The sequence below is a fragment of the Mauremys mutica genome, chromosome 16 (assembly GCF_020497125.1).
Source record: "Mauremys mutica isolate MM-2020 ecotype Southern chromosome 16, ASM2049712v1, whole genome shotgun sequence".
Taxonomy (NCBI): domain Eukaryota; kingdom Metazoa; phylum Chordata; order Testudines; family Geoemydidae; genus Mauremys; species Mauremys mutica.
Window position 1 is genome coordinate 27,368,321 of NC_059087.1, and position 16,685 is coordinate 27,385,005.

General features: G+C 48.3%; 1 protein-coding gene across 1 annotated transcript; it reads left to right on the top strand.

The window, feature by feature from the left end:
• Positions 1–2,512: 2,512 nt before the first annotated feature.
• LOC123351284 (transmembrane protein 17B-like) lies at positions 2,513–14,534 on the top strand. The gene is made up of 5 exons (XM_044990583.1): positions 2,513–2,570; positions 5,911–6,048; positions 7,444–7,547; positions 9,262–9,375; positions 14,041–14,534. The coding sequence occupies exons 1-5, from the start codon at positions 2,534–2,536 to the stop codon at positions 14,353–14,355; spliced, it is 708 nt and encodes a 235-aa protein (XP_044846518.1). The 5' UTR covers positions 2,513–2,533; the 3' UTR covers positions 14,356–14,534.
• Positions 14,535–16,685: the final 2,151 nt, after the last annotated feature.

Below are 16,685 nucleotides of genomic sequence, written 5' to 3' on the forward strand. Positions count from 1 at the left end.
ATCAGCCTTGGAAGGAAGAGTAGGAAGTGACTGAAGGATCAGGACTGAGGTACCAAGTGACTGTAGGAGCACTGGTGGAGCATGGTAGGCCTGGGTCCCCTTGCCCTGCCAGTGGGGCAGCTGACACCTGGAAGGGTGAACTGTGCAGCAGAAGGACCTTCTTACTGACTGTAGCTACTTGGGCTGTGCCACCCTGCACCGAGGGGCGGCTGCATTGGCTTGGGTCACTAAATCTCTACTTTGATCCCCCCACAACCTGATACCCTTTGTTCGGGTGTACCTGCCCTGTGACACTCCCCCATAACTCCAACCGTGGGCTCTAGTTGGTGTCAGTCCTTCAAAACCCACAATGCGTTTTGCCCATGGTTACAAGTTCACAACTATCTCCGATTCTGAACCAGAACCAACATGAATAGGTCACTCTTTCCTTTATGCCGCTTGAGGCTTTGATTTTGGCCTCATGAAATGGGTGATCAGCTAACAGAGGCTCACTCTTCAGGACGTACCTTCTAAAGGCTGGGATTTTGCATAACTGTGGCGGGTGGGGATTGGTATTCACCTCCCCATGGACATTTCCCCAAGCAAACCACTTCACATTGTTTGCCCCAAAAGTCCATTCTTGTCTGGCATGTTGTTCAGTATAGTCCTGTGATCAGCCAGGCCTTACATCCCATCTTCCCCCCAGAGAGGTTACTTGCAATCCTGATGCACAACAATACCTAAACTTTGCATTTAGTACTATGGACCCTAATTCAATAAGGGGTTTTCAAGAATATTGCAGGAAATTGCCATTTCTGTACAGAGAGTCTTGGAGTGTTGGAACAAATTACCAGGGGACATGGTGACATCATCTAACTCTTTCTTTAAATGAATGTTTGATTTTTTGTCCCCCCTCAAAAAGGTCTGTTCTAGCTCAACCATGAAGGACTGGGGGTGATGCAGGAATCACTGAGTGAAATTCTCTGGCCCGTGTTGTGCAGGAGGTCAGATTGCATGAGCAGAATGCTCCCTTCTGGCTTTTAAACCTGGCAATCTAAAACTAACAAGGACATTTTAATAAAACATTGTATAAAGAGTTTTTGGAAAGCCCAATTTAGTAACCCCCAGAGTTACTTTAAAGGAGCAGGGATTTTCTTCTCCAGCATTGCAGGAAGACGGTGTCTTCAGAACTGAGCTAATATAAATCCTCCAAATCCCTATCCTGCAGCTAGATTCCCTCTTTGAAGTTGGACCAGAACCGCTTGCTGTATTTGGTTTCAAATCACGTCTGATAGCATCTCCCCTGAATCCGAGTCCCTGTTAGGTTACAGTGGGGGGTAGGGCAACCCACCACACCTCTGTTTTCCTTCTACATGGTCCACTTATTATTTGACCTGTTCTGGGAGCCAGCCAGGCTTATCATCCTGGTTATTTCACTCTTCATGTAACTGATGGCTTTTTGTGGCTGACTCCTCACCCCTGTGAGGGAAGGAAAGGTCCCTGTTTTCCATATGGGGAACTGAGGCACAGAGTGTTAGAGCCAGATTTGTGAGATGTTTGGGCGCCTATACACATAGGTGCCTGGTGGGATTTAAAAAAAATGTTTAAATCCCACTAGGTTCCTAAATACCTTTACAAATCTGAACCTAAATGACATGACCAAGGCCACACAGGGCATCTGTGGCAGAGTAGGGAACTGATCCTACATCTGCCAAGTCAGCTTCCTAGCCACTGGGCTGTCCTTCCTACCCTTTAGTAAGCTTTGCAGCTGGGTCATAGGAATAGTTCTCTGCACGTCACAAACCTTATTACTGAGCATGGCCTCACCCACCTACCCTAGGAGGGAAACCATGAAGAACAGGGTCACATTGCACTAGACACTGTACAGACTGTTCACTGCAGAGCTTACTAGGGCTAGATGCACAAAGGTACAGTGGTATTGCAACACCTGACTTCTAAGCACCCTGCTGTCCAGTGGGATTCACAGCTGAATTAGGCAGACACTTCCCAATGTATTGTATGGGGAGAGTTAGGTGCCTAAAGGGATTCTAAGGGTATGTCTACACTGGTGGGGGTGCTGTAATTCCCAGCTCACGGAGACATACCCAGGCTAGCTCTGATTGAGCTAGTACACTAAAAATAGCAGCGTGGCTGTGGCATTCGGAGTGGCTAGCTGCACAGGGTATGTACCTAGAATCTTGGATGAGATCTTACTCGGGACAGACAGGTCATGGCACAATGTTTGTATATTTGTAAATAATTAAGACTCAAGACAGACTGACATAGACACAGGTGAGCCGTTTCTGTGTATAGAACTATTTCTTTAAGGCTTCTAGTTCCCTATTAGATTAGATTTGTTCTTATTGTAATAAATAAGATGTTATTTTCACTGGCTCTCAGGCTAAGTCTGATATGCGCTACTAAGTTATTTAGGCACCTGACTGCTGCTTCTCAAAGTGACGCCACATAATAATTACCACGTGCTAGAATGCATCTCTGGGATTCCAGAGACCCTTACGTCTAAGCCTACAAGAGACAAGGAGTGAATACTGGAATGGTGGCAGCAATGGTACCAAATAAAGAGTCACCAGGTCGGTCTATATGTGACAGCTGTTCATCTGGGGGGGTGAGTGGTAGGAGCAGCTTGTCACACTGGTGATATTGTGAACAAAACGAGCCCTTGACCTTACTTGTAGCTGTTTCCATCACTTCACACTGACTCTACAGACATTCTAGACTTCAGAGTGATATTTGGGGTTATTGTGTGTGGTTGTGTTGTGTTGATTCGTGTGTGTGTGTGAGAAGGGTTGTGCTGGGAGATTTCTCTCTGTTGATTTGTGTGGGTGGCAGCTGAGCCACATAATCCAGAAACTGTGCAGTCACCCTCATACAACCAATGAAATTGTTGTGTGCAAATTAGCTGTAGAGTAATGACGGTGATTGGCTGAGTTCTCTGCTACCACAATGGTGTGGGACACTTGCCGTAGCACAGATACATGCATTACATGGGTGTAATGTGTAAAGTCAAATGGCTGAGAACTTAAAACTGGAACCTAAGAGACTGCAAGACCCAGTGATGTCTGAACCTGCTGTGAGCTGGGTTAAACCTTCATAGAATAATCATAGAATCTCAGGGTTGGAAGGGACCTCAGGAGGTATCTAGTCCAACCCCCTGCTCAAAGCAGGACCAACCCCCACACAGATTTTTGCCCCGGATCCCTAAATGGCTCCCTCAAGGATTGAACTCACAACTCTGGGTTTAGCAGGCCAATGCTCAAGCCAACCTTGTTATGGGCTGCGTTAAGCCCCTCCTTGAAACTGATGTGTGAACACACCCTTTACGTGAGAGAGCTGCAAGAGACAGTGCAGGGGCCACATCTAAAACAAGGCAAATAGAATCTGCCCAGAAACGTACGTACGTGTGTGTGTGTGTGTGTGTGTGTGTGTGTGTGTGTGTGTGTGTGTGTACGTGTACACGCACGCAGAACCTCAGAACAGACAAGGGGCTAGAGGGAGACGGGGAAGGGGCAAAAAGCAAGAACGTCGAGCAGCGTGTCCTTGGTAAAAGCCAGAGCGAGCTTTTTGGTGTGTTGGCTAACGATGATCAGGGCTGTTAGGAACCGTTCCTTTTTGTCCTGTGCTCAGAGAAGGACTTTGTACGTTCCTTGTAAGTAAACAAGACTGCATCAAAGAGGATATTCTGCTTCCACCTGGAACATCCCTAAAGCCCCAGAATTTGACCAGCCACTCAGGTCTAAAACAGGCAACAAGATTCTGAATGAGAGGCGCTCTCATGCTTGTAGCTGATTCTATCACTTCAGCCTGACTACAGACATTTTGGGCTTCAGGGTGACAATCCTGTAGTCTTTGTATATAGACACTGCAGACCTCCTGTTTGTGCCAGCAGACGGCTCTCTTTATACGTACAGTACTAACTATAGCCACATACAGAGGTACACATAAAATGCAGCTGTGTATTTGCAATTAGTCTAGCACCTCTCTTCCTAGGAGGCAACTGAATTCAGCGGACAATAGAATCTTTGAGATGATCAAACAACCTAACAACTCTTCATCTGGCTGTGGTTTTACTTTGTTCCCCTTCATGCTATTGCTCTTTGCAGAAGCCGGTCTTCTGTCTTCACCTCTGTCACCTTCTCATGGTCACTGCGTGTTTGAGCGGCACACCTTGTATCTGCAGCTGAGTGGCTGGGCCCTCATCCCTGGAGGCCAGTCGTTCAGTGGTTGCTCTGAGGAAACGAGGGTCGTAGAGTTGTACTCCATCATGTAGGACCCTGGTGCTATTCCCTCCACCCACCGCCTCCATCACCAGGGCATGGCTGTCAGGGGCGGCTCTAGCGATTTCGCTGCCCCAAGAACGGCGGCATGCCGCGGGGGGCACTCTGCCGGTCGCTGGTCCCGCGGCTCCGGTGGACCTCCCGCAGCCACGCCTGCGGATGCTCCACCGAAGCCGCGGGACCTGCGGACCCTCCGCAGACACGTCTGCAGGAGGTCCGCCGGAGCCGCCTGCCGCCCTCCCGGCGACCGGCAGAGTGCCCCCCGCGGCATGCCGCCCCAAGCACATGCTTGGAGTGCTGGGGTCTGGAGCCGGCCCTGGTGGCTGTACCCTGGCACGGTCCTAGATGGAGTTCAGGGTCCATCCTGGTGCCTCTCGCTCAATAATGTTTGACTTGCTGCAACTACTGTTTAATTTCTTCCGTCACATTTTCCGCTCCTGCTGGCTCCTGTGGCCTAGGAGGAGAAGGACTCACTGCCCACAGGAGTCATTACAACCCCACTGGAGCTAGCTGTGAATTGGGCCCTGAGCCAGACCTGCTCAGCTCAACAGGCTGCTGAGCCATCCTAACAGGCCACTTCTCTCCAAGCAACATTCCTCCCACTAGGGCTACGGAGTCCCACAGCCAGCGGCCACAGCACTGGCCGGGGAGCTCACCTGGGTAGCCTATATGATGCCTGGAGGTAGCTGCTAGGTGAGGCACAGGTGTAAGTTAAGGCAGTCATGCAGTGAGCTTACACGCCTCAACAACTGTAAGACAGTAGCCTAGCTAAACTTCTCAAGGCCCAAGGCCTAAAAAGCCTTAACACTGGAGTAGCTAACCGGGAGTAACCCTGGATCAGAAGACAGCACAAGGCAGAGTGCTGTAGGGACTAAACTGCTGACAGGTAACCAAAAGATGCTACTTTATGCCAGGTTGGGGTTTTTAAAGTTAGGAACATCGGCAGATGTCTGACCACAAGAATACCATGGTAATTGATTGACGTATATGCTAATAAGCTTGAGGTAAAAGGATTAATAAGCTATGGGAGAAGGGCACCCCAGCATCAGTAGAGGGAGGATCTACAAATAAGAAAAAGGGACTGAACTCCCTCCTGAATATGCATTAGGCAGAGTGGCATCAGTATAACACATTACAACAGCTGTATCCCGGCCTGCACGATGCTTAGATGACAGCACCTGGTGATGGTGAAGGGGACGATAACTGACACATCAGGCTGTTCAGCAAGGGCTGGGGCAGGTCTGTGTGTTATCTCTAGCTGCCTTGCGGGGTTAGAGTATTCATGACTTTGTGAGCTGTATTCACAACAGTATAAACATTGTGCGATTTCCAACGTGTGTGTGTGTGTGTGTTACAGCCATGCACAGCAGGGCTCCCCCTGCACAGCCATTCTGGGAATACGGGGCCTGATCTAGCAGAACCTACCATATTTCCAGGTGCTAACTGGGGAAACTGAATCAGTGATACAATCACTATCCAGTCCATAGATCAGGCAACACCTGCCCAGGGCTTTCTTTTCCCTTCTATGCTAACTCCCACCACAGCACAGGAGATTTATCCCCGGTTGCAGCTTGGAAGGCCAGCCCTATAATTTCATTAAAGCCAAAGAGCTTCTCTTTAATACCATCTTATGCAGGTCAGGAGGGAGAGCGGGCTCAGATGGCGCCGATGGCTCTGCCTCACAACGTCCGAAGGGGCTTGACAACTTTCAGTGGATCGCTGTTCATCGACAATAAAACTGGGGATTGCGGAGCTGCCCAGATCTACCCTCCAGGTACAGTACTCAGTAGTACCCTAATCCTGTGCGCTCTCTGCTCTGCCTGCCCCAGATCCAGTGTGGATTAAGCACAGCTTACGGGGGCTCTGCTTCAGGACTGTGGTTGGGTGTTTGCTGTTGCTTTTACTGCTGCAAAGTCAAAATGGGCTTTGCTTTATTCCATGAATAGCTGCGTTTGTCGCCTACACTGCGAGAGGCAGAACTCTGAGCAGCGCAAGCACCGGCCTTCCTGGCCTGCCCCATGTGTTGTATGCTCATTCTGAGGCACCTAACGCAACACGGTGCACGAGATGGGCTCCAAGTGAGGAGGGGAGCGGGATGGGTGCACAGGCAGGGAGCCTCTTTGTATTATCCTTGTCCCGCCAGGTGTGTGGTGGAGAGATTGCAAAGGTTGGGATTGTTTAGGATGAAGAGGCCAGGAGTATGGACAGAGGTGGACAGGTTGATCGGCAACTTATTTGAGCCAAGTCTCTGGCCTGTGTTATACAAGTCAGACTAAATGATCACAGTGGTGGCCTTAGGTCAGTAGGGTTAATAGATTCCTTCTCCACATGCTCAGGGTTTAACTGATCGCCATATTTGGAGTCAGGAAGGAATTTTCCTCCAGGGAAGACTGGTAGAGGCCCTGGAGGTTTTTCGCCTTCCTCTGCAGCATGGGGCACGGGTCACTTGCTGGAGGATTCTCTGCACCTTGAGGTCTTTAAACCACAATTTGAGGACTTCACTAACTCAGACATAGGTTAGGGGTTTGTTACAGGAGTGGGTGGGTGAGATTCTGTGGCCTGCATTGTGCAGGAGGTCAGACTAGATGATCATAATGGTCCCTTCTGACCTTAAAGTCTATGAGTCTATGAATAATACAAGACAAGGGGCATTTAGTGAAACTGAGGCAGCAAGTACAAAACTGGTAAAAAGGGAATTTGTTTTACACCATCATATGATTAACCTGCAGAACCGCCTGCCATTTGATATTGCTGATGCCAGGATGTTGGTGGGAATCATAAAAGCATCAGCCATGTATGTGGATAATGTGAAAACCCACATTTACATTAGAGAGGATTAAAAAAAAATTGGAAGGGATCTAAACCCACAAGCCAATCTTGAAAGGGGTCACAGTGAAACCCCATCAGGATCACCCCCAGGGGAGTTCCTGCACTTTCCGCATTAGCAGCTGGTGCTAGCGACTGCATGGGCCAGGCCTGATCCCCTGGGGAGGGGCCATGCTTCTGTGTTCAGAAACAGTATCTGTGCCATGCAGAGCAGGCTGCATTCTCAGGTTTGTTCTTCAGTAACATGCCTATTTTGTGGGGCAGGTTCTCCCCTGTGAGACTGGGATTTGCAGTGTGGGAATGGGAGAGACCTGCTACCTTGTGCCTTTTCATTCCTGCCTAGGGCATGAGGTGCTGTCCAGCCTCCCCCTCCAGATGCTGCTATTCTTCAATGTCTTCTACTTCCCATGCTGGGGCCTGTCCGAGGGGATAATGCTGGCATTAAAGGTACCATATAACCAGGGATGTTAGAGCTGGGCAGATGAGTGGAGACCCACCTAATGCGATCCTTCAGCGCCCAAGCAACTGCACGATTGCCCTTTCTTGGCAGGCTGCCCGCCAAGCCTGTGTCCAGGCCAGGGTTTATCGAGCAGAAAGGGTTTGTGTCGACCAACGGCCTTTTTGCAAAAACTCTTTCTCAAACTGACCTTTTAGAAAGCTTTTGGTTTTCATCCATTTTTGCATGAGATTTTTATCAAAACTTTTCTTGAACCCGTTTCCAAGCCAGCCATCAAAATCTTTCGTTTCCCAAAACACAAAATGGGTCCATTTCAAACCCTGAGAAATGGAAACTCCTGTCAAATGGCAAAACTTCTTGTGCGCCTCTTATGTTTTCATTTGGTTTAAATGTCCCAGGCCAGGGGAGGTCCAAGAGAGGATTTTTCTGCATGATCCATCCCACGTGCAAGAACCATCCCTCTGCAGGGTACTGGGCCATGGGCAGTCAGGCCTAGTGGTGGGAGTGGGAGTTCAGCCTGTTGGTTAGAGCTGGGTCCAGGGTGGGCAGAGTCTGGGAAATGAGCCAAGGGTCAGCGCTGGAGAGACAGAAACAGTCTAGCGGAGAAAGGTCTAATATGGCTGGAAGTTGAAGCTAGACAAATTCAGACTGGAAATAAGGTGCAAATTTTTAACTGCGACAGTAATTAAACCCTTGGAACAATTTACCAAGGGCCATGGTGGATTCTCCATCACTGACCATTTTTAAATTAGGGTTGGATGTTTTTCTAAATGATCTGCTCTAGGAATTATTCTGGTGGTCAGATGGATGATCACAATGGTCCCTTCTGGCCTTGGACTCTGTGAATCCATGAATCTGGGCGCGCAGCAGAGCCAGACTCGGGGGCAACCTAACGAGCACAGCTGGCCTGTAGTCCACTGCCTGATTGGCTGGAAAGTCAGCAGACCAGCTGTTAAGCCCAGCAGCAGCAGTTGTCATCATTGCCGTTCATTGGCTGCTTGAAGCACTTGCCCATGGCTGTGACAGCCCCTGTCCTGCCTTGCCTCATTCCAGCTAACCCACTTCTGAGTCTTGGCTCCAATTTCTGATTTTTGGCTCTGACCCTGGGCTCCGGCACCTGGCCTCTGACTCTGGATTTAACCACTGGTCATGACTGCCCGTGTCCCAGTCCCTGACAAGGGGCGCAGCAGTGGCACGGTAGCAGTAAGAGAGGCAGGTGAAGTGGATGGAGACTGAATAAATGGAGTGATGGGGTTGGAGGGGTTTGTGTTGGGGCCAGGGCTGGCGCTTCCATTAGGCAACCATAGGCGGTCGCCTAGGGCGCCAGGATTCGGGGGGCGGCATTTTGTGTGCTCCCCACGGGGTGCACAGGAGCTTCCGGTTCCGCTCCCGTCGCGCCACCGAAGAAGGACCTTCTGCCAACGTGCCGCGGAAAACAGCGGCAGGCAATTGAGCAGCTCAATGACTGCCGCTGTCGTCTGCGGCATTTCAGCGGAGGGTCCTTCTTTGGCGGCGCGATGGGAGTGGAACCGGAAGCTCCCATGCGCCCCGTGGGGAGAGCACAAAATGCCACCACCCCCCTCCCCCCGAATTCTGCCTAGGGCGCCAGAAACCCTGGTGCCGCTCCTGGTTGGGGCTGGTGCCAGGTGTGGGGCTGGTGGGATGAAATGGGGATGGTCTGTCACTAATGCCCTCCTGTTACAGTACGGCCTGCTGCCCTGTTACTACCAGTTCCTCCTTGTTGCTGCCTTCCTGATTCTCGCATTAGCTGAAGGGTTACGCTTGTATCTTGGATACATTGGAAATCTGCAAGAAAAGGTAAGAACTGACTCAAGGCCTGGGCAGGCTAGTGGCAGCTACAGCTCCCCATCAAACTTTGCTTCGTCACTTCAGCTCTGGAAAGTGTGCTGGTCACAGCTCCCTTGCAGGGGGAAGGTCAAATATTTTCACTAATGACTTGAATAATGGAGTGGAGCATATGCTTATAGCATCTGTGGATAACACCAAGCTGAGATGGGTTGCACTCATTTTGGAGGGCAGGATTTGAATTCAGAACAATCTTGACAAATTGCAGAATTGGTCTGAACTTAAAAAGATGAAATTCAATATAGACAAGTGCAAAATACTCCCTTAAGAAGGAAAAGTAAATGTATAATTTCAAGAGGGGGAATAACTGGCTAGTTGGTAGTACTTTTGAAAGGATCTGGGGGTTATAGTAGATCACAAATTGAATATGAGTTTGCAATGTGATGCAGTTGGTAAAAAATAGAGCTGTCAAACGATTAAAAAAATTAATCGCGTGATTAAAAAAATTAATTGCGATTCATCGCTCTGATAGACAATAATAGAATACCATTTATTTAAATATTTTTGGATGTTTTCCACATTTTCAAATATATTTATTTAAATTACAACACAGAATAAGTATCAGAGGGGAGCTGTGTTAGTCTGGATCTGTAAAAGCAGCAAAGAGTCCTGTGGCACCTTATAGATGTGAATTGAAAAATACTGTTTCTTTTAGACTAACAGACGTATTGGAGCATAAGCTTTCATGGGTGAATGCATCTGACGAAGTGGGTATTCACCCACGAAAGTCATGCTCCAATACGTCTGTTTGTCTATAAGGTGCCCCAGGACTTTGTCGCTTTTTACAGATCCAGACTAACACGGCTCCCCCTCTGATACTTGACACTATTTCTTTTGTTTATCATTTTTACGGTGCAAATATTTGTAATATAAAGGAGCACTATACACTGTGTATTCTGTGTTGTAAATTGAAATAAAATATTTGAAAACGTAGAAAACCATCCACAAATATTTACTAAATTTCAATTGGTATTCTATTTAAGACTGCAATTAAAACGGCGATTAATTGCTATTAATTTTTTGAGTTAATCGTGTGAGTTAACTGATTCATTGACAGCCCTACTAAAAAGGCTAATATCATTCTGGAGTGTATTAACAGGCATGTCATATGTAAAACACAGGAGTGATTGTCCCACTCTACTCAGCCCTGGTGAGGCCTCAGCTGGAGTACTGTGCACCACACAAATCGGGGAGTCCAGAGGAGAGAAACAAAAATGATCAAAGGTTTAGAAAACCTGACCTATGAGGAAAGGTTACAAAAAGTGGGCATGTTTAATCTAAAGAAAAGGAGCCTGAGGGGGGACCTGATCGTAGTCTTCTTTAAAATTTCCCTTAACATATTTGAAGACTGTTATCAATTATTAGCTATGTCCACTCAAGGTAGGACAAGAAGTAATGGGTTCAATTTGCAGCTAGGGGGATTTAGGTTAGATATTAGGAAACACTTTCTAGCTATAAGGATAGTTAAGCTCTGGATTAGGTTTCCAAGGGAGATTGTGGAATCCCCACCACTGGAGGTTTTAAAGAACAGGTTGGATAAAAATCTGTCAGGGATGGTCTACATTTACTTGGTCCTACCTCAGCACAGGGGGCTGGACTTGATGACTTCTCAAGGTCCCTTCCAGCCCGACATTTCTGTGACTATATGAAAAGAAGATAAAAGTACATGAAATACTTTCCCAATTTATCAAAGTACAAAATCATTTGCCCCTGCCCCCACCCTAATGTTCTCTTTCCATGGAAGTGATCATTGCAGTTGACATAGGGATGTTCTGTGATTGCAAAGGGAAGGAAAGAGTGGCCAGGTGCCAACTCGTAGACAATATACTGAACTACCTTTTCAAGTTCCCAAATATAATTCCACATAGCTGCAACAATATTACTACTAATGAAAGGAGGGTTCTACATCCAGAATAGTTTAACCATCTTTTTCTGAATAAAGAACACAATAGAAATGTTTACCACTAAAGCACACAGTCAAGCACCTTACCCTCTCTAACCTGCATTGCCACCAAATACTTTATCACTTGGATTGCCTTCCAAGACAACAGATCAAAGACACAAAGGGCACACACCCTGGTGGCCACAAGAATGGACTCCCTAACATCCTTTAACAGCCTGTTTTTAAAAGGGAAGGAACCAGAGAGAGAGAACTCTAACAAAACATGACTGCCAGCCTTAATGGCACTGCCATGTTTCCATAGGAAACTCCCTATCAGCACATGGCATAGCATACAGGGACATGCCTATGAGAAGAAATATGTTAAGAGGTGGTCCTCGCTATGAATGATATTGAGACCTGAAGCCCAAGAATAATTCATGGAAATTAACTGGCCAATATTTTGGATGAATAAGCCTGACCCCAATTCCAACTCCTTTGCATCACTGTGAAGAAAACAGCTCTATAGGGAGAGTCCCAGTTGCTATAAAGCAGGCATAGTGGCCTTTATATCACCTCTTTTCCCCCTTGGGTGTAGGTGTTCCAAGGGTAGGATGGAGTGGAGCTATAGCATGATCACTAGCTGGAGAAGCAGTCATGGAGGGGGGCGAGCTGTTGTGGCTGGTGCAACTGACAGCAGCCCTGAGGCTGCCCTAAATTATGCCAGGAGTTTTGCGTGCCCCCCCCCCCGCCCCGAGTGGAAAAGTGGTTTAGAGTCACCTTCCTACATACCCTGGGTCCTCTGCTGAGCTCAGTCTAGTCTAGGTTAAGGCACTTATCTGGCTCTCCTCATCATAGTATCTGAGTGTGACAGAATATACCCGTTTCCACACTCTACACACCACTGTAATAATCTTTGCACAAAATAGGCCTTGTGAGGTATCATTTGAAAAATCATAATTTGCTGATCATTATTGTCCTGGTAAAATATGTGGCAACATTGTATGTGAAGTTTATCAGATTCCACTGCATGGTGTTATTAACACATGTTCCACACAGAGGTTGGCAAACAGGTCTGTCTCAAACAAAGGGATGTGTGCTCTGCTTAATTTGCATTTAAGCAGTAAACACATCAAGTAGGGCAGACAAAGAGGGGGAGAGAAAGGAAGTTCAACCAGGTGGGGAAAAACCAGCAAGGTTTCCTTCCACAGAAATCTTAGCTGTAAATGTTTTCAAGGGGGGGACATGAAACTATAAAAAGGAGAGACGAACATCCCAAGGATCCCTGCCTCCTCCTGCCCATTGCATGCACAGCACCTGAAGCGCCAAAGGACGCATTCATTGGATTCTGGGGGAAGGGGTCCTGACTGAAGACATGTGGTCAGCAAGACTGCTAAAAGCATGTGATGAGAAAACTTTGCTTTGAAGTTAACAGAATTTGTTAGGCACCAGTTGCATTTTATCTTTATTTTTCTTGCAACCATTTCTGACTTTTATGCCTCATTACTTGTACCCGCTTAAAATCTCTCTCTTTGTGATTAATACGCTTGTTTTATCTAATCCAGTGGGTTTAAATTGAAGTGCCTGGGAAACCCCATTTGGGGTGGCAAGTTATGTGCATGTTATTTCTATTAAAGAAATAAGACTTGTAGTGTCCAGGAGAGGGCTTGGCAGTACAGGACAGACATATCTGGGGGGGAGGAAATCTAGGGTTGGGGGGTGTTGGGGTCACTCTGCAGTAAGACCCAAGGTGTGGCTGGCTATCTGAAGCACACACACAGACATAGCCGGGTGTGACTTGCATGCTAGAGGCTGTTTGTGACCAGTCCAGGCTAGAGGCTAGAGCAGCAAGGCATTGTAAAGGGCACCCCAGGTAGGAGGGCAGAGGTGACGAAGCCACTCATTGGTCTGGATTGTACCCTGAGTTTGTCTCACTGAGCGCCCCTCAGTCTTTATTGTATTCATCTGCACAACCCCCTGTGGGGTAGGAAGCACGGTTATCCTCACTGTACAGCTTGGGAATGGAGACAGATGGCTTGTCTGGACAGCATGTGGCAAGCGAGGGTGTAACTTACCTCACATTAGCCTGCCAAGCATTCACTGATGATGTGGACCTGCTGCCGTGCACTAGCAGTTCCCTAGTGATCTGTGACCTACTTGTATTTCAAAGCCCACTATGAAACTTTTAGTGCACAGCAGCAGGGTCCACGTGGTCACTTAGTGCTCAGCAAACCCAAGTGTAAATCTGTCTTGCACTATTTGTCCACACAAGCCCTAAGTGACTTGCCCGAGGTCACACAGAAAGTCTGTGGCAGAGAAGAGAATTAAACCCAGGTCTTCCGAGTGGCAGGCTAATAACCTACCCACGGAGCCACACTTCCCTAGCTCAGCAAGACCTGTTAGTGGACAACTTGAGGCAAATACATTATGCACCCAGCTGTACTCCGCTTTGGGGCAAGAGTCCTGCAAGATCTGTGGGTGGGCCCCACTGGAGGCTAAGCAGACAAGCAAAGGGAGAGTGAAATGTGGGAGCACCCTTTATGGCGATGCTCAGGGGGGAATGGCCAAGTTCTGCATAGAATTCCCAGTCCTGGGCTCCAGGTCCTACACAGTGATCTGTGTCTCACTTCGCACAGTCTCTGGAGATCCGAGCCCCAAAGCCTCGGCTGCGTGCTGCTCTTTGTCGCGTTTGCTGTGGTGTTTTCAGTCTTTCCTCTCAGCTTCCTTTGCTTCTGCAGGTACCTGAACTGGCTGGATTCCTGCTCCTATCCTTCCTGATACAGCTCCCCCTCCTGCTTTTCCTCCTCACGGATGAGCACATCATTCGGCTGCCCCTGGAGACAGCTGTGCATATCATTTACCTGGGGTTTCTTGCCTCTGAGATCACAGCTGCCTTCTTTGCACTTAAAGTGATGACAAGGCAGCTTGCTACACAGTTCTACCTGAAACAATTTGAGGATGCAGGCAGACCGTGGCAATCGGGGCATAGCGTGAGCCAGGGCAGGGCAGCCCATCCAGGCAGAAGCGGGCTGCAGGAGAGAGAAGGGAGTTGATACTATGTGAACATGGTCCCTGTGCAGGAAGCCGCAATGCCAGAACCCCCTCCTGCATTAAGTGCCCATTGACTGGAAGTATTTTTTCTGGGAATGCTTTAAAATAAATGTCTGAGAGAGAGCGCTGGCCTAGACGAACATCCTTCCAGTGGTGGGAGCTTCAGGGCTAACAGGGTTAATTCAAGGGTCTTTCAGATGACTGAGCCAAAGTTGGAGAATGTTGGTGCTGCAGTTGGGCACGGAAATTAAACTGGCTTTGATTAAACTGACCTCTGGCTCCAGTGGGAGATGCAGGGGGCTCGGCTCAGCACCAATGAAAGGCAGCCAGAGCCATTTAGGTGTCTAATTCCAGGTATGCAGCCTGGAAAATGCCGGCCCTAGTATATTGTGAAGAGTTTGCGTGGCAGACTGTTTGCGCGGCGGAGCTGCCACATGAGGGGTTTACACCCTCTGGCTGCCCTGGAGAGGAGCTCCCCATGCTGCCTCAGAGGGAGCCAACGCAGAGGGTGCGACACCCCCCCACCCCACACACACACACATCCCAGGCCCCTAAATGAGCCCAACTGCTTGAGCTTGGAGCAGAGTGAGCTGAACTTCCTGCTTGCAGAGGAAGGTTTTCTGCTAGGCAGGTGCTGCTTTGCGTGCAGGGAGTTAAAAGCATTTTAAGATTCCAGGAAATAAATTTGTGCCAAATGACTTGAGATTTTCCTAAAACACAACAAAGGGTCAGTAGCTTCCTGCCTGAATGCAGTTCCTGGTGGGAGGCGACAGCAATGGGTTGCAATGGTGGGTGTGTCTCCTCAAGCCAGCGCATTTCATGGGGCCTGGTCTGAAACACCAGTTCACATTCCCCCCTTCAGTTGAATAGTGGCTCACATGTGCTCTTAAAATTAGACTCAGCTAGTTGGTGCATTTACACTTGAGCTTAAACTTAGTCAACTGAAGTCAGTGGGAGCTTTATGTGAGTGAGGACTGGGGGATCAGACCCTTGTAGATGGTCTTGTTACACAGGTATGTTTTAATATGTGGGGGTCTTAGAAACAAGAGCAACAGTTGCCTGTTAAAGAAAGATGAAACTGTCCTCCTCCTAGGCGAGTGAACACAAAACTCCCACTGATGCATCAGGGCAGGCTGGGCCACAGCACATGTGATTACGACCAGCTGGAAATGCATTGGCCATTCTAAAATCTCAGGGATAGGTCTTTAGCTATTGTACTGAATTCACTGGAGTTCCATTTTTTCATGTTCTCTGTGTATATATATCTCCCTACTGTATTTTCCACTGCATGCATCCGATGAAGTGGGTTTTAGCTCACGAAAGGTTATGCTCAAATAAATGTGTTAGTCTCTAAGTTGCCACAAGTACCCTGTTCTTTTTGCTAGTATGAAAAAAGAAGCTGTTGGGATATTGTAGAACAAAGGGTCTACAGAGTTCCAGCAGAGACAGTCACTTACTAAATCACCTGCAGGGACTATCAGTGCAACCTGCACTCCAGAAGCCCTATTTATTGGGGAAAACGCCCTCATTCCAAATCACTCGACTGCCAGGAGGCCAGTTGGCCAATCATTACTGCAATTTTTACTTTTTTCCCCATTTTTCTGGCAGCTCCCAATTAGTATCAGAACAAATGGAAAGTAGAGGTGGTTGGAAAAGAAAAATCATTTCATAAAAACATGTTTTTGATTCCCCAGGGCCAATGGACCACTATTTCCATTATTTAAAAGTTTTCACATTTTTTCTGAAAATGTTCCCCTAGAGCAGATCCTTGCAAATATTCAGGCAGCACAAAGGGTGTTAAAACCACCTACATCTGCGTGGCACGGAAGTGACTGCAGAAGGCACAACCAGCACCTACATCCCCCAGCAGCCCTGGTGTAGGAGATGGGGAAGGTGCTGTCAGCTGTAACTGAGGGCTTGTCTACACCTACAGTGATGCAGCGTTTAGTGAAGACGCTACCTATGCAGTTAATCCACCTCCCCAAGAGGTGGTAGCATGTCGACCGGAGAAGCCCTCCCCTTGACACAGCACTCTCTGCACCAGGGGTGGGTTGGTATAACTAAATGGCTCAGGGGTGTGGATTTTCCATACCCCTGTGTGACATAGTTATATCGCCAAGAGTTGGTGCCCTATACCGAGCAAGAAAGCACAGCCATGCACCAGGTCTGAGGGTAGCAGACAAGGGATATAGAGGTCACAGCAGGGGGGGGAGGCCTAACCAGGCTGGGAGGCGTGGCCAGGGTGGAGCAGGGGCTGGAGGTGGGGCACTGGGGGCACAGCAGGGCTGGGAGGTGTGGCGGGGGGTGGGGCACAATACTGGGGGCACAGCAG